Source organism: Ambystoma mexicanum, chromosome 10, assembly GCF_040938575.1.
Source record: "Ambystoma mexicanum isolate Mex_15411 chromosome 10, UKY_AmexF1_1, whole genome shotgun sequence".
NCBI classification, from domain to species: Eukaryota; Metazoa; Chordata; class Amphibia; order Caudata; family Ambystomatidae; genus Ambystoma; species Ambystoma mexicanum.
In genome coordinates this window covers 70,737,304-70,758,327 of record NC_090932.1, presented here as the reverse complement: position 1 = coordinate 70,758,327, position 21,024 = coordinate 70,737,304, and the positions used below count along the sequence as shown (strand labels likewise).

The 21,024-nt window shown below is 46.6% G+C and overlaps 1 protein-coding gene across 1 annotated transcript in view; it reads left to right on the top strand.

The window, feature by feature from the left end:
* CHRNG (cholinergic receptor nicotinic gamma subunit) overlaps window positions 1–21,024 on the top strand; it is a 265,266-nt gene that overhangs the window by 179,121 nt on the left and 65,121 nt on the right. The window contains exon 7 of the mRNA XM_069617539.1: window positions 15,301–15,501. Within this exon, the coding sequence (XP_069473640.1) occupies window positions 15,301–15,501 (201 nt within the window). The remainder of the gene's footprint in view (window positions 1–15,300; window positions 15,502–21,024) is intronic.

Here is a 21,024-nt window from a genome sequence, read left to right as displayed (position 1 = left end):
ATGATCTTATTCCAAATATCATATACGCACTGAATGATACCTGGAGGGGCTCACCATAATGGAAATTCTCAGTCAGTACTGACCACAAAAGGCACTGTTTGGGGCAACTTGCGAATATATGCAATAGATCTGAACAAATGGCTGAGTCCCACCCCGGCTAACACCAGCCATGCCGACGTCTCAGGCAGCCTTGTAGCTCAAGTGCTGCACAGTTACATGGACTGCCTGCAGGTGTCAGCACTTCGGAAGTACTGACATCTGCAGACAGCCACTGTAACCGTGGTTTCAGCTTCACGGCTGCCAGATGACTCTGAACTCCAAAACAGGAGGAGGGCTGAAGGGCCCAGTCCCTCTGTTTGTTTCAGGGTAAAGAGTCAGCAGCATTCAGCCTTTTAAATGAGGCTTCATGATGTGTGATGTACAGAATCATCACGCAGCAGGCAGCCCTTTCATTCAAGGAGCCCGTGGTTTTTAATCACACAGTGCGTTGAGTGAAAGGGCTGCCTGCTGCATGTGAGAGCTGGGGCAAACTGGTGTCACACCTTTGGAGCCCCAGCCCTGAGGGGCTGGGCTCACCAAAGGTAATGCCAGTGCGCTCAAGCTCCCCTGCTCTCAACAGCCTCCCTTCCCCCTATTGGCGAAGGGGGCTCTTGTTAGGGGGTGTAGCCTAAGTACACACATACTTAGGCCACACTCCCTAATAAGAGCCCCCCTCGATTTAGCATCCAACACAACCACTGGTAGGTGCACATATGAGTGATAATTCAGTGTGAATGGTGTGTGTAAGTATGGGTGTGAGTGTGCGTGTCATGTGAATGAGAATGCAGTGTGTGTGAATGGCCTGATGCATGTGTGGAGAATGCAGTGTGGATTTTATGGCTGCACTTATGAGTGACTGTGAGACCAGCTGTATGGGTGAGTGGCTGGTGGGTGAATGACTGGGTATGAATGGTTATGTGTGTGTGTAAATCTGGGGGCATAGGGTGCCGCTCAAGAGCATTAACGTTTTCTTAAACTGACATGGCATGTTTTGCTGGAATATTTGGGCAAAGCCAACTTAATGGTTGTTGATACATGGAAGACGAGTGGGGGAATACTATTGGGTAGATATCCTGGGCATTTTGTTACTGTGGCATAACATTTTACTCACATTAAGGGCAAGGCCTGGCCGACATGATGTGTGTTCTTACACTGGAGAAGGAGGGGTTGGGCCATTTCTGGAGCCAGTTAGGAAATTATTTTTAACAATGGCATTACGTTTTTTACTGGCGGTAAGTGCAAAGACAACATGAGTTTTATTTCGTAGTTGTGGGGGAAGTGAGGGCAATGTGTGCAGTCAGCTAGGAGATGATAAAATAGAAAAGGTCAGGCGCGCACTCTAGTTCCCAGTCTTTTTAATCCTTAAACTAGTAATAACAGGGTTTGATCCCAGCAATGTTAAAAAATAACAGGTTTAAATCCTAAATGTAAGTGGTAACAGGGTTGGATCCCACAAAATGTTCAAAAAATATACCAGGGTTAAATCCCAACTGCCAGTTCAAATGCACAGTAGTTCTGCTGCTCCAAGTACTTTCGAGTCTCCAACTCTCTTCAAGGAGGCTGTGTTTCTGTTCAGCTGTTGCCAATTGCTTTTTTTAATTACAGTCTCAAGGAATTCTGGTCTTTGTAGTGATGGCACAATGTTTTGTTCAAGAGACCAGGAACTAACTCCCCTCCAAACACACACATCTTACCCAAAATTGGGGGAGGGGGGAAAAACCATGATTATGGCTCTCCAAAGTGAGGGCATGACAACCCCCGGTGCTGCTGCCTCCAGGACCCGGGCTTCCTGCAACATTAAGTAAAAAAGAAAAGGTCAGGCGCGCACTCTAGTTCCCAGTCTTTTTAATCCTTAAACTAGTAATAACAGGGTTTGATCCCAGCAATGTTAAGAAATAACAGGGTTAAATCCCAAATGTAAGTGGTAACAGGTTTGGATCCCACAAAATGTTCAAAAAATATACCAGGGTTAAATCCCAACTGCCAGTTCAAATGCACAGTAGTTCTGCTCCTCCAAGTACTTTCGAGTCTCCAACTCTCTTCAGGGAGGCTGTGTTTCTTTTCAGCTGTTGCCAATTGCTCTTTTAATTACAGTCTAAAGGAATGCTGGTCTTTGAAGTGATGGCACAATGTTTTGTTCAGGATTTAACCCTGTTATTTTTTAACATTGCTGGGATCAAACCCTGTTATTGCTAGTTTAAAGATTAAAAAGACTGGGAACTAGAGTGCGCGCCTGACCTTTTCTTTTTTAGCTAGGAGATGATGTTTTCTTACCGAGGCATGACTTTTATTTACGGTTGTTAAGGCCCAGGGCAAATTGAACATGATGATTCTTCTTACATAGTTGGGGTGCACAGGAGCATTTGTGCTGCCAGCAAGGAGATTGTGTTTTCTTACTGAGGCATGGCTTTCTTTTACTGGCATTAAAGGCAAAGTCAACATGAGTGTAATTAAATGGATGAAGGGTCATTTGTGCAGGCAGCAAAGAGATGTTTCCTTACTCTGGCCTTGCATTGTTTACTGCTGTTAAAGGCAAAGTCAACAGGAAGAGTGCTCTTACTTGGTGTGTTGGGAAGCAATTGTGCAGCCAGCAATAACAGGTTTTCTTCCGGTAGCATGGGATTGTTTTACTGGCAATAAGGGCATAGCGAACATGAGTATGTTCCTACATGGGGGTGCTAGCAAATATTGGCGAAGCCAGCATGAACATGTTTTCTTATGGTATCCTTATTGCACTGTTACTGGCTGGTACATTTGTATGCCAGGGGCCAGGCATTGCCCCCTTGATTCTATGCTTGGTGAAAGTGTTAAAGTTTGATTAAAAACCTATGCACATCGTTCACCTAGTGCAGTGTGTTACATGGCCCTGCAGCAGCATGATCATCATGTGCATTTCGCATGGGTGGTGGTCCAGGGTGGCCCAGATTGTGACCCGTACCATGCTTTGTTGACAAGCTTCTGGGGGAAATCAGCATGGCTCACAGGGGGCCCCCACATTTTGCGTTATGCCACTGCTAACAGCGAGTAGTGTGAGGGTCCTGTATCATTGGCGCAGCGGGTTGGTTATCTTGAAGGCCACCGGCGGTGCATCATATGTGCATATGCCTAGAAACTCCACCAAGAAAGTGTGGAGCTCAGCTTTTAAGCGTGATTAACATCCGCTGGCAATTGCCTGCTTGGGAGTGCTTGTTGCAGAAAAGCAATGCTGTGTGCAAGGCAATATGGGTAAATGTGAGAACGCATCTGTGAATGGTGGAGAGGGATCTGAACCCCGAGAATAATAGCCGGTACATGTTATGTTATGTTATGTTATGTTGATTTATACTGTGCACTACTACCAAGCCGGTACTACTGCATCATATTAGTATAGCTCAGTGGCAATGCGCTCATCTTGGAAGCAAGACGACGCAGAGCAACACAGGTTCGAATCCCCGGTCCATGCTTAGAAACCTCTTCGGTATTAACTGCGTTATAAAAAAACAATTATAATATTTGGGAAAGCCTTGAGTTCTCTGAGAAGGCGATACATCCAGCCCTTATTAGTAAAGCCGCACGGAGAGACATGACAAGAGAAATGCAGGATACTATTCTCATTCCAAGGAGTACCCAGCAGTACCCTAGAGACAGGACTGAAACTGCTCGCTCAGAGCAGGCCATAGTAGTTGCCTTGCTTCCCAACTTGGCCAGTAATTCCTCCAGGGCAGCAGATGAGGTTACCCTCCCCCTCTGTGCCATTCCCCACCTCGAGATGCAATTGCCCGAGAGATGCTAAGCTCTGGAAAAATGGTATGCAGGCTCGAACCTGGCACTGAGGACTGGTATTTATCAGACACATACAGCAGAGCCTGTTCTCAAGGATCTGCAGAGCATGTACGCGATGATGGAGAAGCAAGATTCGAAGCTCATGTCCCATACAGCGATAGACGCCATCTTGGCAGCCGCACGGTCAGGTTGTACCTACTCACTAGCATGCCAGAATATTTATATTAGAGACTGGAAGCCAGAGCAAAATCAGAAGAGTATTCTGCTACATAAGCCCTTCCTGGGGAATATTCTCTTTGGCCCCAAGTTGGATGCCATTGTTAAAAAGACCCCTGAGGATAGCACCAACTCCTAACCATGCAGGGGAAATGTCAGGAGAAAAGGGGAGTTCAGAGAGGCTGACCTCCATGTTGGACCAGATGTTTCCCAAGGGAACAGAATAGATTCAGTTCTTCATTAGAGTATAATCACCAGCCACCATGCCTTCATTGTCACCCAAGATCTAGGAGACCTGACTATATGGCAGACAGCACCCTCATCTGAGTGAGATGATGCCAAAAAACCTGCCAAGAAAATTGGGCAAACTTGGTAACTAATTCATGGGCAGTCTACATGTTGTTCCTGGGTTACAACATAGAATTTGCTACACTTTCTCTTCAGAGTCGAGTGCTGGGAAATCATATTCCGAGTAAACGAGGCCAACAGATGGCCCTTAGGACTATGATTCAAGAACCTCCTCTGAAGAAGAGCGCCATGCTGATTCCTCTGGGAGAAGGAAGAAGGGCAACATGCTGATTCCTCTGGGAGAAGGAAGAGGGCAACATGCTGATTCCTCTGGGAGAAGGAAGAAGGGATCCATGCTGATTCCCCTGGGAGAAGGAAGAAGGATACCATGCTGATTCCTGTGGGAGAAGGAAGAAGGACTCCATGCTGATTCCTCTGGGAGAAGGAATCCATGCAGATTCGTCTGGGTGCAGGAAGAAGGGTGCAATGCTGATTCCTCGGAAGAAGGAAGAAGGGCTCCATGCTGATTCCTCTGGGAGAAGAAAGAAGGGCTCTATGCTGATTCCCCAGGGAGAAGGAAGAAGGGTGCCATGCTGATTCCTCTGTGAGAAGGAAGAAGGACTCCATGCTGATTCCTCTGGGAGAAGCAAGAAAGGCTCCCTGCTGATTCCTGTGGGCAAAGGAAGAAGGGTGCCGTGCTGATTCCTCTGGGAAAAGGAAGAAGGGCACCATGCAGATTCCTCTGGGAGAAGGACTCCATGCTGATTCGTCTGGGCGCAGGAAGAAGGGCTCTATGCTGATTCCCCAGGGAAAAGGAAGAAAGGTGCCATGCTGATTCCTCTGTGAGAAGGAAGAAGGACTCCATGCTGATTCCTCTGGGAGTAGGAAGAATGGCTCCATTCTGATTCCTCTGGGAGAAGGAAGAAGGGTGCCATGCTGATTCCTCTGGGAGAAGGAAGAAAGGCTCCATGCTGATTCCTCTGGGAGAAGGAAGAAGGGTGCCATGCTGATTCCTCTGGGAGAAGGAAGAAGGGCGCCATGCTGATTCCCCTGGGAAAAGGAAGAAGGGCACCATGCAGATTCCTCTGGGAGAAGAAAGAAGTGTGTCATGCTGATTCCTCTGGGAGAAGGACTCAGGGCTCCTATTCCCATTTGCTTCTGCTTCAGGTGAATTTAGGCTTTTGACTAACTTAAAAAAGCCGAATGAATGGGCACAAGACATCCATTTTTAGTTTGGGTTATTAGGTGGCAACGCTACCTATAAGATTGAACTATTGCGTCAGAATACTGATAGGTAGAAATGGCATATGAGGAGTGACACGCAGCTTGTAGGTGTATTTTGATTGTGCCCACCCATTGCCTTCCCATGGCCATGCCAATCCCTAAGTAAATTCCCACCCGGTTCATGCCCCACCCTGTTCAAAACACCTCCTCATGGGAACTGTTTGAGCTCCCTTTAACCAGCCTTACCATCAAACATTGCACTCAAGTGCTTGCCAGTGTTTTTTCAAAGCATTCTTCAGAGAGTTGAAAGATTAGTGGTTTTAAAAGAAGGGGCTCATTGCCTGCTTCTAATCACTCGATAGAGAACATGTCCCTGCATTCACAAATATTCACACTAGCCTGATGGCTGGGTAGGTTTTTAAGGGTTAAATCCCTGGTTACAGAGTGTGTCCCTGGCACTCGAGTGATTTAACTCTTGATAACCTACGCAGCCATCAGGCTTTTGCGAACCTTTTCAAATGACTTTTTGTAGCAGGCAATGAGCCCCTTCTTTCTAAAACCACTAATCTTTCATCCATACAATAAGGAAATCGATTTATATCAAGAACCCTAACAAAAGGGAATACAGTGGATCACAATTTGATCCTTGTACCGAATTTTTGCCGTGAAAAAGACGCTTGTCGAAACACGTGTCGCCTGACATCCGAAATACATTAAAACATATTTGCTATTCCAGCATTGTTTATACAAGTCGTTTTTGTGACTATGTCATGGTTTTGATTCTCAACTTGGCAGAGCGCGTTAGGCCAGTCAGCCAAATTTCATACCATATTCTACTTGGCTGCTTCTGGTTGCGCCCTTTTGACTTTGACCACGCAGCCGGCCATGAACTTCTAATTCAGTGGCATTAGCGCACACTCAAGGGTCCTACCCACACACACTTCTTTTTTTATTCAGAGAGTTAATGACTTAATTGTTGTCGTAAACATGCTACTAGAGTAATACAAATGCCTTATCCAGGTCTGCCTTCAACCACTAGAGTTATAAGCCCTATGCGTGTCCTTCACTCAAGTCCTGTTCAAAATAAGCATTGGCAAAGCAAACAGTTTTGGCTTATGTGTATGAATTAGACATTTGCCAGGCACTGCTATTAGATGCCCAGGTACTCACACCTTTTTGCACCTGCTACCATCAATGGCCAAATAATAGCACTACGGGGATCTGTGTGATTACTGAGAAAACAAATGTAGAATGCAAAAATGCCTATATTGTTGCATTTCCCGGCAATTATGTGAGGGGGAGGACCCGCGTAGCCACCCCCCATGTTCCCCTCATATGTTTATAACCCTAAATCCCCGCACATATAATTGCTGGGAAATGTGCCCCTCGAATTTTTGCATTTTTGCATTCAAGATTTTGATCCACTCAGTGACTGATACCCCACTACGCCAGTGCCTGGCAGGTGCCTTTCCCAGACCTACACAAAAAGCCCAAACTGTTGGCATTGCAAATGCTTCTTTTTATTGGAGACAATTCAGAAAATCTTCCTTTGAAGCCCAGGTCTGTTTCTCGTGTCATTGGGTGTGCAAAGCTCTTCTTCAAATGTACCCTTAGCTCCTTCATTGTGTCGGAACAACATTTGCAATATTCAGTACTGCCGTTCGGCTACAAATTGGATCTCTGGATCTTTGACAAATGTGTGTGCCACAGACATGGTGATTATACACCAGGGGGCGTCTAGCATTCATTCTTACTTAGTCGACTGGCTGGTCCTGGTATCAAGCAGTAACAGCAGGGCACAAGGTGATCTCGGAGAGAGGTTTTCTGGTCCACTCCAAGAATCCCCAGATGGAGCGAGTCTAGAAACTGTCCCTTCCACCGAAGTGAGCAGAGACTTTTAGGGTCAGGCTGGCTCATCTTCTGGATCGATGGGGAATTGGCTCTGAGTTCGGGGTCTCATGTCAGGTGGCATTTCCTATAGAACCTTGGGCAAGATACCATCTCAGTCATCTAGTCGGCCATGTTCGGCTCACTGGAATCCAGGATTGGGCTGTAACGCCCAGAGGATACGGGTGGCAATGGCAGTGAAATCCCAGCTCCAGTGGTGGTTGGCCCAGAGGAACCTGGAGAAGGGACCATCTGTAAAACCAATTCACTCAAAGATTCTTAGGACAGATGCCAGCTAGGTGGGCCGGGGAGCCTCTCTGGAGCGTCGATCAGCTCAGATGAAACGGTCCCACAGGAGGGTAATCAGGTGGAGAGGGTTGTCCATTTTACAGAGAGATCTACTGACATTTGCACTGTACATGACGAATAAGGTAGTGCTGATGAAGACAGGCAACATGGCCGCAACATCTTGCGTAAATCGCAAAGGAGTTCCGAGAGCTTAATCCATGTGTCATGTCTAGGAGCAGATTGTTTCAAGGGCAGGGGCGCAGTTTATCTCTCGCTGCAATCCACCTTTAGTGTTCTATGAATGTAGAGGTGGACAGGCTAAGCAGGACCTCTCTGTCATCCTTGGAAAGGACTCTGCCATTTAGTGCTTTTCTTCAGAGCTGCAAAACATTAGGCATTCCAAAGGTGGCCCTGTTTGCCTCCACAGAGAAGGCTTCTGCAGCTCATTGAACCAGGGGCCTCTTATTTGGCTTCGCTCCGTTCTCTTTATTTCCAAGGGTTCTCTGGGAGCTTGCATGGGAAGTGAAGGGTGACTTTGGTGTCCCCATACTGGTGGCAGAGGACTCGGTCCCTGCTACTCCTTGAGCTAGCAGTGGCTCAGGAACTGAGAGTCCCCCTGGGCTGTGCCCTCACAGCAGAGCCAGTTCCCATCGCTGCTGCGCCTTTAGGTCTTGGTGTGGAGCAAGGACTCTAAACCCGCTTCTCTGTTTTTGATTTTCTCCTTGTGGGTTTCCCGAGGGGTTTGGCAGTAGCAATGGTCTGTCTTCATTGTTTATTGTTATTGTTGGTGAACGAGACAGATAATTGCTTGTGCAAAGGAGAATAACAGAAAAGAGTCCAAGACGAGCACAACACTGTGGGCGGCAGGCTCGGACTGGACTATAGGGCAATAGGTCCATGGCCGAACCAAAAACACAAAGTGCTGGTGTGGGCCAGTTTTTCTGATCAAAGTGGGCCACTTTTTGACCAATTTGGGCCAGTTTGGTGAGTTAATTCACTCTGCGGCTTGTACTTTTGACCAGTGTTCCAGAATAAATATTGTTTAAAATGCAAAACTTGCACCACACGTTATCAACATATTCCCTTCTGCCAGCTCTTCTCCTTCTCTCATCTCTGTCTGTCCGCCATCCAGGAGTGGTGTGCCGCCAATGATCTCTGCTTTAATGCCAGCAAGACTACGATTCTCCTCATCGGCACACCCGCTCCCTCCTTTCCTGTCACTCTCAGGCCAGCCTCTCTTGGCCCCCCTCATGCTCCCACCTGTGAGGCTAAAAACCTCTGGGTCATCTTCGACTCCCCACTTTCCTTCTCTCCTCACATCTCTGACGTCTCTAAGAAGTCACACCACCAGCTACACCTCCTCAGAGGTATTCTTCCTTTCCTCTCCTTCCTCCAGAAGCTCACTGTCTCCAGAGCTCTGTTTCTCTCTAGGCTGGACTACTGCAACAGCCTCTTTCTAAATCTGCCTGCCTCTACTCTCCGCCCTCTGCAACTCATCCAAAACAGGACTGTGAGACTTGTCCTTGGCCTCAAGCCCAGGGATTGTATCTCTCTAGGACTGAATTCTCTGCACTGGCTCGCAGTGGCAGCGAGGATTAAGTTCAAAACCCTCTGCATTGTCCACAAGGCCTTCTGGGGCTTGGGGCCTCAATACCTTCAACTCTCTCTTCCTAAATATCTTCCTTCTCGAGCTCTTCGCTCATCCGCCTCCAACTCCCTCAGGGTTAGTCACTTCTCCAGGCAGCGAGTTGGTGGTAGATCTCTTTCTTCTGCTGGGGTCTCCCTCTGGAACAGCCTCCCTGCCTCTCTGAAACTTGAGGTGAACCCACTCTGGTTCCAGAAGCACCTCAAGACCTTCCTCTTTGCTTCTGCTTCCTCTCTTCCTCTCCCCTGCTGATCTCCTGGCTGAATCTGAAACTGCACTGGCTACCTGGATACCCTCTGATCTCTGGCCCAGGTCCCCCTCCCCGCCAGTTGCAAACCTGCACTGCCCCCCTGGTAACCCTTGCACTCAGGGACTGTTTCTGTATCCCTAAAGCCCCTACTAGCACTTGACACCTGATGTCTGCACTTACCCTTGCACTTGCCAATAGCTGGCTGCACTTCTATTTATTTATTTTTTTCTTTATTTATTTTACTGTTATCCTATATACTGCACTGCCCCTCGCCTTTGCCCCCGCACTTTTTCCCTTCCTCCCTCCCCTTCACTTACGCGATCTCAATGTCACCTGGCCTAGTAGGATCGCTGTCTCAGTGTTCCCTCTGTTTCCCCTCCCTTGCCTCGTTGCGCTTTCAAACACTTGGTGTATAGGCGCGTTATAAATGACATATCATAGATCATGACATATCATACTCTCGCTTGGGTAGTATTGAAATAGTGTCACAAAAGGAATTAATTGCCATTTGCAACTGTGGGCCACTTTTTCATTGGTGCCCGAGACCATTTTTTGGCCCAGCGCGACCGTGTTGGGTGCCAACAGTTTCTCGAAGTGAACACCCAGTGCAAGCAGATGTATTCACAATTTGCGAATGGTCTTGTTGCTAGGCACCCAGTTCTGTTCTCATATCGCTCTTCCAGCGTGGAGGTCTTCTCCAGGTGACAGCCCACTTTCCGGTTCAAAATGTCTGCCATATTCACCCTCGTATTGAGGTTGAGTGTTCAACTTGTGAAGGGCCTGGGCTTCAGAAACACACATTAGAACATGGCTATTCTGCAGGTGGAGCACTGCCACCTTCTGGCCTTTCAGATGATCCATATTTGCACTGCCCCCTCACAACGCCCCCACAATGCACTTTCAGGACTGTTGTTTAAGGCTGTCATCATATTAATGTAGAGAGGGAAAAAGCAAGATGAAAACAAGCATTGGCAAAGCCAATAGTTGTAGCTTTTGTGTTGGCATGGGATAGACATGTTCCTGGCAGTGCCATAATGGTACTATCTGACTATAGGATCGCAACACGATCCAAATGTTGTTGCATACTATAACAGTTCTGGCATCTCATCTAATGCCTATGCAAGAGCCAAACATATTGGTTTTTACCAATGCCTGTTGTAGGAGGAATTTAGTGCTGGGAACAGATGCCAGGACACACTCACTGCTTATAAATCAAGTAGCCGAAGGCACACTTGGTTAAGACATTGGGAATACACCAGGAACTGGTTTGTGCCTGCACATAAGCCATTACCTCGCAAAGAGATACAGAGGTGTTTTTCAGGAGGCAGAGGCAGGTATTGGGGAGTGGGAATGCCCACAGAGTCTTGGATGGCTGTGGCAGTCAGTGGCTGTGTAAAAAGCCAAACAGCACCCACAGGATGTGTGTCCCTCATCACATACCATCTCTCTCATACCCTCACTTGTCATGACAATAGTTTTGCCTTATAAGCAGTGCTTACTGTACCACCTCATAGTCAAAACTAAAAATGCAAGGAGAACTGGGAGAATGATAAACAGGGTGATCTCAGGCAATCCTAGAAGGGATCTAGATTTAGAAGATATGTTTCTTAAATCCGATGGTCCATGTGAAACATGTACATTTCAGCGACATCTCTTGTCTTGCCCGAAGAACACTTGTCGGTAAGTCAGAGCAGTGGATTAAAGCCTATTTAATGAAAAAATAAACACTTTTCATAAGTCAAGTTAAGATTGGAAAACTGATTAAGCAGAAATGTATGATTCAGATTCCATTGCACACAATGGGATTAGGTCAAATGACCTTTTATAAAAAATGAACAAACAAAATATCGATTTAGAAAGACCGCTCTGTGACGCTCTGTGAGCTGTCCTTCTAAATCAAACTGTCACGCCCCTGCCGCACATTAGTGCGCTATGTGCTGACAGGCGCAGGAGTGTCGAGGGGGGAGGGGGAAGGGAGTGGGTCTGTGTGTGTGTGTAGTCAGTGTGTGTTATGCTGGGAAGGTGGTGTGGGTGGGAAAAAGAGGAAGATTTAGAAAAAAACTAGTTGGAGAGGGTGACGGTGGAGAAGGGATCACCTTGCAAGTTGGGGGTGGGGGAGTGGGGTGGGGGAATATGTCCTATTTCCCCATTTTTAAACTGACACAAAAACGGCCGAAAGAAATCGGTATTTTTCGTGTTCGGTCTTTAAAATGCGGATGGCTCAGAACCACAAAATGATCTTTGTTTCAGCGTGTTCATTTGTTAGATGGATAAATCATTTGGTCACAAAATGTGTTCTTTCTAATAAAGGTGACGTAAAATGCTGTTCACTTCTGAAAAACATTAGTGAAAGAAATGGTGACAAGGTTTTACTTTTCTGTTGCTTTTAAAATACATCACATTGATAGAAAAATGGCACACGACAAGTAATTCAAAACTTAATTTGACAGCAAATAAATTCATAACTAAACAGAAACACCAAAATCAGAAATTCGGGTGCAATATAATAGATTCCTAGTAAAAATAAAAGACTGAGGCAGGGCAACCTACCCGAGAGAGAAGAAGACATTAAAGTGGACGGGCTGGGGGTGGGGGCGCTTCAGAGAGCAGATTGCTGAGGAATATGACGCAGCAGAACTCAAAGTGGAGAATTACGCTGCCGCAAATGTGCAGAATTCTCAGAATTGGTCATTTGCACAGTCCCGAGGAGAGGGCCACGTGTGAGTGGAATTGTCTATATGAGACCTACACATTAACATTGTTTCTTATTTTTATTATTTGTAAACGTAATGTATCAATGGTTTTTTGAACAACTGCATACGTACATTATTCCACATCCATGGCTCCAGCATTCGACGTTCTTCAATGTCTTTAACCGAGAAAGCAGGAGTGCATGCAGTTGTGATGTCCTACATGGTCCACACATTAAACATGAAAAGCACATTGTCTCTATGTGGGCTAGTGATATCCAAGCTTCCGCCAAGCCCCTAGCCAGGGTTTGGAATTAGTCTTCCATTTCTGGAGAAAAACATACCTCAAGTTCTGCAATGCCATTTACATTTGAAAACCCTGCCCAGTGCCGTTTCCTTTCTCTATGCAGTTGGCATATAGAGCACTATCTATGCTGTAGAGTTCCCTCTTTCTATTTATTGAAAAGGGGACTAAAGAACAGAGTGTCTTCTCTATGCCAGTTGGCATATAGAGCACTAACTATGCTGTAGAGTTCCCTCTCTGTATTCATTAAAAATGGGACTAAAGTGCAGAGTACCTTCTCTATGCAGTTGGCACATAGAACACTATCTATGCTGTAGAGTGCCCTCTCTATTCATTAAAAAGAAGACTAAGGGGCAGGGTCCCTTCTCTATGCAGTTGGCACATAGAGCACTATCAATGCTGTGGAGTTCCCTTTCTGTATCAGTTAAAAAGGGGCTAAGGCACAGAGTCCCTTCTCTATGCAGTTGGCACTTAGAGCACTCTCTATGCTGTAGAGTTCCCTCTCTGCATTCATCAAAAAGGGGACTAAGGTGAAGAGTCCCTTCTCTATGCAGGAGGCAATTAGAGTGCTATCTATGCTGTAGAGTTCCCTCTCTGTATTAATTAAAGAGGGGTTTAAGGTGCAGGGTTCCTTCTCTATGCAGTTGGCACATAGAGCACTATCTATGCTGTAGAGTTCCCTCTCTGTATTAATTATAGAGGGGTTTAAGGCGCAGGGTTCCTTCTCTATGCAGTTGGCACATAGAGCACTATCTATGCTGTAGAGTTCCCTCTCTGTATTAATTATAGAGGGGTTTAAGGCGCAGGGTTCCTTCTCTATGCAGTTGGCACATAGAGCACTATCTATGCTGTAGAGTTCCCTCTCTGTATTAATTATAGAGGGGTTTAAGGCGCAGGGTTCCTTCTCTATGCAGTTGGCACATAGAGCACTATCTATGCTGTAGAGTTCCCTCTCTGTATTAATTATAGAGGGGTTTAAGGCGCAGGGTTCCTGATCAAATGCAGTTGGCACACAGAGCACTATCTATGCTGTAGAGTTCCCTCTCTGTATTAATTATAGAGGGGTTTAAGGCGCAGGGTTCCTTCTCTATGCAGTTGGCACACAAAGCACTATCTATGCTGTAGTGTTCCCTCTCTGTATTAATTATAGAGGGGTTTAAGGTGCAGGGTTCCTTCTCTATGCAATTGGCACATAGAGCACTATCTATGCTGTAGAGTTCCCTCTCTGTATTAATTATAGAGGGGTTTAAGGCGCAGGGTTCCTTCTCTATGCAGTCGGCACTTAGAGCACTATGTATGCTGTACAGTTCCTCTCTCTGCATTCATCAAAAAGGGGAATAAGGCGCAGAGTCCCTTCTCTATGCAGGAGGCAATTAGAGTGCTAACTATGCTGTACAGTTCCCTTTCTATATACATTAAATGGGGACTAAGGTGCACGGTCCCTTCTATATGCCAGCAGGCATATAGAGCACTATCTATGCTGTAGAGTTCCCTCTTTCTATTTATTAAAAAGGGGACTAAAGAAGAGAGTGTCTTCTCTATGCCAGTTGGCATATAGAGCACTAACTATGCTGTAGAGTTCCCTCTCTGTATTCATTAAAAATGGGACTAAAGTGCAGAGTACCTTCTCTATGCAGTTGGCACATAGAACACTATCTATGCTGTAGAGTGCCCTCTCTATTCATTAAAAAGAAGACTAAGGGGCAGGGTCCCTTCTCTATGCAGTTGGCACATAGAGCATTATCTATGCTGTAGAGTTCCCTCTCTGTATTAGTTAAAAAGGGGCTAAGGCACAGAGTCCCTTCTCTATGCAGTTGGCACTTAGAGCACTCTCTATGCTGTAGAGTTCCCTCTCTGCATTCATCAAAAAGGGGACTAAGGTGAAGAGTCCCTTCTCTATGCAGGAGGCACATAGAGCACTATCTATGCTGTAGAGTTCCCTCTCTGTATTAATTATAGAGGGGTTTAAGGCACAGGGTTCCTGATCAAATGCAGTTGGCACACAGAGCACTATCTATGCTGTAGAGTTCCCTCTCTGTATTAATTATAGAGGGGTTTAAGGCGCAGGGTTCCTTCTCTATGCAGTTGGCAAACAAAGCACTATCTATGCTGTAGTGTTCCCTCTCTGTATTAATTATAGAGGGGTTTAAGGTGCAGGGTTCCTTCTCTATGCAATTGGCACATAGAGCACTATCTATGCTGTAGAGTTCCCTCTCTGTATTAATTATAGAGGGGTTTAAGGCGCAGGGTTCCTTCTCTATGCAGTTGGCACACAAAGCACTATCTATGCTGTAGTGTTCCCTCTCTGTATTAATTATAGAGGGGTTTAAGGTGCAGGGTTCCTTCTCTATGCAATTGGCACATAGAGCACTATCTATGCTGTAGAGTTCCCTCTCTGTATTAATTATAGAGGGCTTTAAGGTGCAGGGTTCCTTCTCTGTGCAGTCGGCATACAGGGCCCTATCCATGCCACAGAGCACCCTTTGACCATAACAGATGGGTGTGCAAGAAGCGAAGGTAACGCATGCAGAATGATGTGAGAGGAGCAGGGACATTGATGAAAGGCAAGAAGCGAGCTACGTTTCATGGGTGAGGAAGGTAGTTGACTAACAATCCATTCTGAATAACATTTTGACATCTGTTTGCCTGTGCTCCCTGTGCCTTCATGCGCTAATATATGCCAATTTGCTTTCTCTTTATGCCACAGAGAACGGTGAATGGACAATCAAGCACCGGCCGGCAAAGAAAGTCATCAATGACCAGTTCACGCCGGAGGACCTCGAGTACCAGGAGGTCGTCTTCTTCCTGGTCATCCAGAGGAAGCCTCTCTTTTACATCATCAACATGATAGTTCCCTGCGTGCTCCTCTCTTCGGTGGGTGTGCTGGTCTACTTCCTGCCAGCTAAAGGTACGTTGGAGCTTATGGGCAACAATTGTCGCACTTCCTGTCAGGTCAAGGTACAGTGGAGCTCACGGGCCGGCAACAGTGGTTGCTGTTCATGTCATCTAAAATGTACTTTGGAGCCAGGGCCGTACTGGGAACCAAAAGGGGCCCTGGAAATGTGTTCAAAATCACCCCATATTTCACCCAAGGAACGAGCACAGCGTGGGAGCCCAACCCTTCTATGAGGGGATTGGGAGCATCCCCCAAGAAAATGTTGAATAGAATTAGTCCAAATTATTGCATTTAAAGCATGTTTTAAGCATATATGTATTAAAAAGTCATGCTTTAAATAAGTTCATGATCTATCAAAGTGGATCTTCAATGATAGAGGGACCTGGGACGTTACACATTTTGCAGATGAGAAAAATGAATTCATCCGGTATTAAAGGTGCCCAGACAACATACATCCCTCATCCATTTCATCCTATTCCGGTGCTGGGAAAGTTCCACAGATAAAAGGCATTCTTAAACGAGCATTGGCAATGCCAACAGTTTTGTCATTTGGGTAGGCATGGGAAAGGCCTTTGCCAGGCACTGCCGTAGTGGTATTAACTGTCCATTGATGGTAGTAGCCGCACAGTGGTGTGAGTACCACGGCAAATAATAGCACTGCCTGGTGTATGCCTAATATTGATACAAAAGCTTAAACTGTTGGCTTTGCCAATGCTTGTTCAACGGGACTTCAGTGAAGGACAGGCAGAGTGCTTGTAAATAGAGTGGCTCAAGCCAGACCTTCTTATTTCTCCAGTAGCGCTTTTACAGTTCCAATTAAGTCATTAACTCTCAAAAGACTGCTTTGAAAAAACACTGGCAGGCACTTAGAGCACAAAGTTTGATGGTAAGGCTTGGGAAAGCTAGTTCAAAGAAATCCCAGAAGAACATGTTTTGGGTGGAGAGGGGCTGAAAGCGGTTGGAAATGGGCATGGCAATTGGCATGGCCATGGGTAGCCAGCATGAGGGTAAATAACCAAACAACACGTACAAGCTTTGTGTCCCCCCTCATATGCTATTTCTCCCTAGCTGTACTCGAATGCAATAGTTTCAGTTTATAGGCGGCACTTGAGCCAAAACTAACAAAAAGGTTGACTTGGTATGAGATCAGTGAGTCATGCCAATGAAGCTACCGCATTGTCCCGACATAGTGGATTGGCAACTGTGCGTTCAACCGTAGTGGTACGCTTATCACTGGCACCACTTCGCCAATGACAAGGTGTTTGCATGTTGCATCTGTATTGAGAGTTTGGGGCCTCATTCAGCATCATTCATCCGAAACATCAAAACGAGGTGTGGGTGTGTAGTCACGGTACATATTCACAGTCCTTCTGTGTGCCAGAAAATACAGCATCAGAATTCTGTGCTGAGTGTTCGCCCACATTTCATATGTCAGGAAATTGCATGTCTTTCAGGCCCTTTTTGTCATTTTTGACAGCCTGTCCGCTCCAATTCAAAGAGTATTATTAATTGCGGGAAAAACAAACCTCCTGTTATCAGCGACTAGATGCAATTCAGTGTTCTAACCCACTACGTGGTGCATCTGTGTGATGCAGGCAATCAGTGGCAACATGTGGACCCTCTCTGTAGCAGTCACTCAACCCACTGATCCTCTCTTTGGATCACGAACACTACTGACCCTAGATAGGCTGAAAACGTAAAGTGATGGCGCAGCGACTGGGGAAACTTGGGAGGGGAGAGGAGACAGTAGGCCCAAGTAACCCTTTCCACGCGAGACTGTGATATTTGCCATTGCAACCACAGCTCGACTTAACCCCTTAAGTGCCAAGGGCGAGGTATCTCGTCCTTGGGATTACCACCCTGTTGCTGAGGTCAAGATACCTCGGCATTGAATGGCAAAATACCAAAACCACCAAAAAAAGTCCTTGGCACTGGGGGAGCGGGGGTACCCATGGCAGTTAAAATTAAGAAACCGGGCTTTGCATTAAAACTGCCTAGTGTAATCACTGGTGCCAGGGTCCAGAGGCAAAGGGAGCGAGTGGCTATTCCCATTCTAAAGGCCTTAATGTCCTCTTTCCAATCAATCACTCAAGATCGTAGTGGCACAGTCAGGTCAATCCTGCCCACCGCTCCTTTTGCGCACACCATGCAGAGCAAGCAGTGGCCTGTGCTCTGCGCCCGGCCTGCAGTGCTCCAACCCTGCAGCATGCTGCATGCCTCCCTCCTGCTGCCCCTGGGACAGCGTGTGTGCACAGAAAGAATGTGGCGATTTGAATGCAAATGTTTGTGAGACATTGTCTGCCAGCTGTTAAGGAGGGACACGTGAGAGGCAGGGATGGAGGGGCAATGAATGCTTTATCATGGGCACAATCAAGGTGCCACAGGGCATGCCAGCACTGGTACTGAAACGCTCCATTAAGGGGTATGTTACTGCACAGGGATTTTCGAACAGCAAAAACACTTTGCGATCAGAGAAATGTGAACGAAGGATAGCACAGGGGCAACGTGCTGGTTTTGGAAGCAAGACCACGCAGAGCAACAGAAGTTCAAAACCCAATCTGTGCTGAAAATCCGAACTATAAGTGCGGTTATAAAAACACAATTAAATACATTAAATAGCAGAAATGAAGGTAGGATTCTGATTTTAAAAGCCAGCTGCAGTGTGCTGCTTCCTTTGGGAGAGTACTTGCAAGGGCACATGGCAATCTACCTACTGGATGTGAGGGTATTACACCAAAATACCATAAAGCAAATGTTGAATGCGAACGGGGATTGCGGGGGTGTCCCCGTCTGGCATTTTCGGCTTCAGGGGTTCCAGGGGTGTCCCCCGTATACATTAAATGTGGAGCGGGGGACAAAATAAGAAAGTCACTTGCAGCCTCTCGCACACACGTGTCAGGAGAACGTTTAGAAACCCTTACCCGCCCAGATCCCGGGTGGACCTGCGGCACTGTCTGTTTACACAATGGATGCACACAAGCAGCGAACACATGTCTGTCTCAATACTCTACTGTCGGTAGTGGGTACCGCCGGCTCATGGCAGACGGTGTGCCATGGCAAAGACAGTCAAATTATTATGCTCGCCTGAGACTGGACTCGGTAGGAATTCTCATTACGCTACGCCACAGTCGCTCACACTGACTCACAGCATTGCAAATTCTATCCGTAGCTGTCCAGACGTAAATTACACTTTTGGTTACTTACCTTGAGGTCCCCAGACTGGCCTGCTTCTGCTGCAGTCTCTGCACTGCAGTGTGCCGAACGGTCGATGCAGGCGGCAGCTCGCCTCATTGTCGCTGAAGCACTGGCATGTGTTGGGCGGCTGCACCTGCGCGTGCAGCTCGGTCACACTGGGGCACGTGGCACGAGCAGTTTCTGAAGCCTGGCCGGGGTGGTGCCCCCCACAATGAGCCACCGGAATCATGATACAGGCAAAGTGAACCAAACCCAGGCATGGACCCGATACTCCCATATTGTTCCCATTTGATGTATGTATCCTTCCACAAGAAAAGAGGCCCTGTGTCCCCAAGGCCTACCGGGGAATATCCTGGTGTCCCAGTGGGCCAGTCCAGGCCTGATTGGAGCTCACTGGGCCAGAGTGGTCGCACTTGATTTAAGCTAAGGGTACATTGGAGCTTAAAGGGCCAGAGTGGTCGCACTTCGTGTCAGAAAAAGGCATGTTCAATATTATGGGGCAACAGTGGTTCATATTAGTAAATGGCATGTTGGCCCTTATGAGGCACCATTGGTAATCTACTTTCTGTCAGCTTAAAGTACAGTAGAACTTATGAGGGCACAGTGGTAATTTACTTCCTTTAAACTAAATGTCGATAGTAGTTTATGGGGTGTGAGTGCTGATCTACTTCCTGTCAGCGAGAGGTATGTTAGAGCTCATAGGGCAAAAGTGAGGATCAGCTTCGTGCCAGAGAGAGGTATGTTAGTCCTCATAGGCCAACAGTGAGGATCTACTTCCTGCCAGAGAGAGGAATGTTAGTACTCATAGGCCAACAGTGAGGAACTTATTCCTGCCAGAGAGAGGTATGTTAGTACTAATAGGCCAACAGTGAGGAACTTATTCCGGCCAGAGAGAGGTATGTTAGTACTCATAGGCCATCAGTGAGGAACATATTCCTGCCAGAGAGAGGAATGTTAGTACTCATAGGCCAACAGTGGGGAACTTATTCCTGCCAGAGAGAGGTATGTTAGTACTAATAGGCCAACAGTGAGGAACTTATTCCGGCAAGAGAGAGATATGTTAGTACTCATAGGCCAACAGTGAGGATCTACTTCCTGTCAGAGAGAGGAATGTTAGTACTCATAGGCCAACAGTGAGGATCTACTTCCTGTCAGAGAGAGGAATGTTAGTACTCATAGGCCAACAGTGAGGAACTTATTCCTGCCAGAGAGAGGTATGTTAGTACTCATCAGCCAACAGTGAGGCACTTATTCCTACCAGCGAGAGGTTTGTTAGTACTCATAGGTTAACAGTGAGGATCTACTTCCTGCCAGAGAGAGGTATGTTAGTACTCATAGGCCAAGAGTGAGGATCTACTTCCTGTCAACTAAAGATACATTGGACTTCTGAGGCAGTGTCAGTGCTCTTTTGCGTACCTGCTAAACGTATATTGAAGCTCACAGGCCAACCTTGAGGACCTACTTTCTGACAGTTATAGGTACTTTGGGGCTCCAAGGCCAACAGTGAGTGGTGATCTCCTTTTTTTCCACTCAAGGTATTGTAGAGAGTATGGGGCAAAGTCCATGAGAAGATGGTTATCTCCCAACTCCCGATCCTCACTGAAAATAATGGCATGATCACCAATATGAGTTCCGTCCTACGAGTTGAACTAAGTCATGCCTCCTCTGTACAAGAGACAAACTCTTTCAGATGCTTGATAATAACTGTTCTGCCATCCTCATCTTTCTAGACTTATCCTATGTTTATGACTCTGCCAAGCATGCCACTCTTCCTGACCCCTTGAAGCCCCCTTTGGCATCCGAGACAAGGCCTGCAGGTGGGCATCTTCCTTTCTACTGGACAGAGGGGTCTAAGTCACACCCTTTGCTCTCCCTGCCAACCATCCCTAACTGTGGGGTCCCACAAGACTCCATCTTCTCCCCTTGCCCCTTTAACACTTAGCTGTAACCCCTGGAGGATCTTATCTCTCCCTCCTCTTGCTCCTTTCAGTCTTATGCTAGTGAATTGCATAGTGTGTTCAGGCTGGTGACTCCTTGTTAGCTCGTAGCCTGAATATGGCCCGCCTCTCTCTCGTCCAGGCTTTCATATAATGATTTGTGGCTCAATGATTTGAAGATAGTAATCATGCATGTGGGCTCTACAATTCACCCCACATTCCCTTTTGCTTGGCCCTCTTCTGTGCGCTCCCCACCTACTCTGGTTTCTTCTTCAAGGACACTAGTAGTTATTTCCCTTAGTATTTGTCTAAGAACAGGGTGTCTTGTTCAACATAAATGACTTACAATGTAGGCAAATAACATGGAGCAGAGGGAGTCTGAGAGTATGGTGACTTACAATTA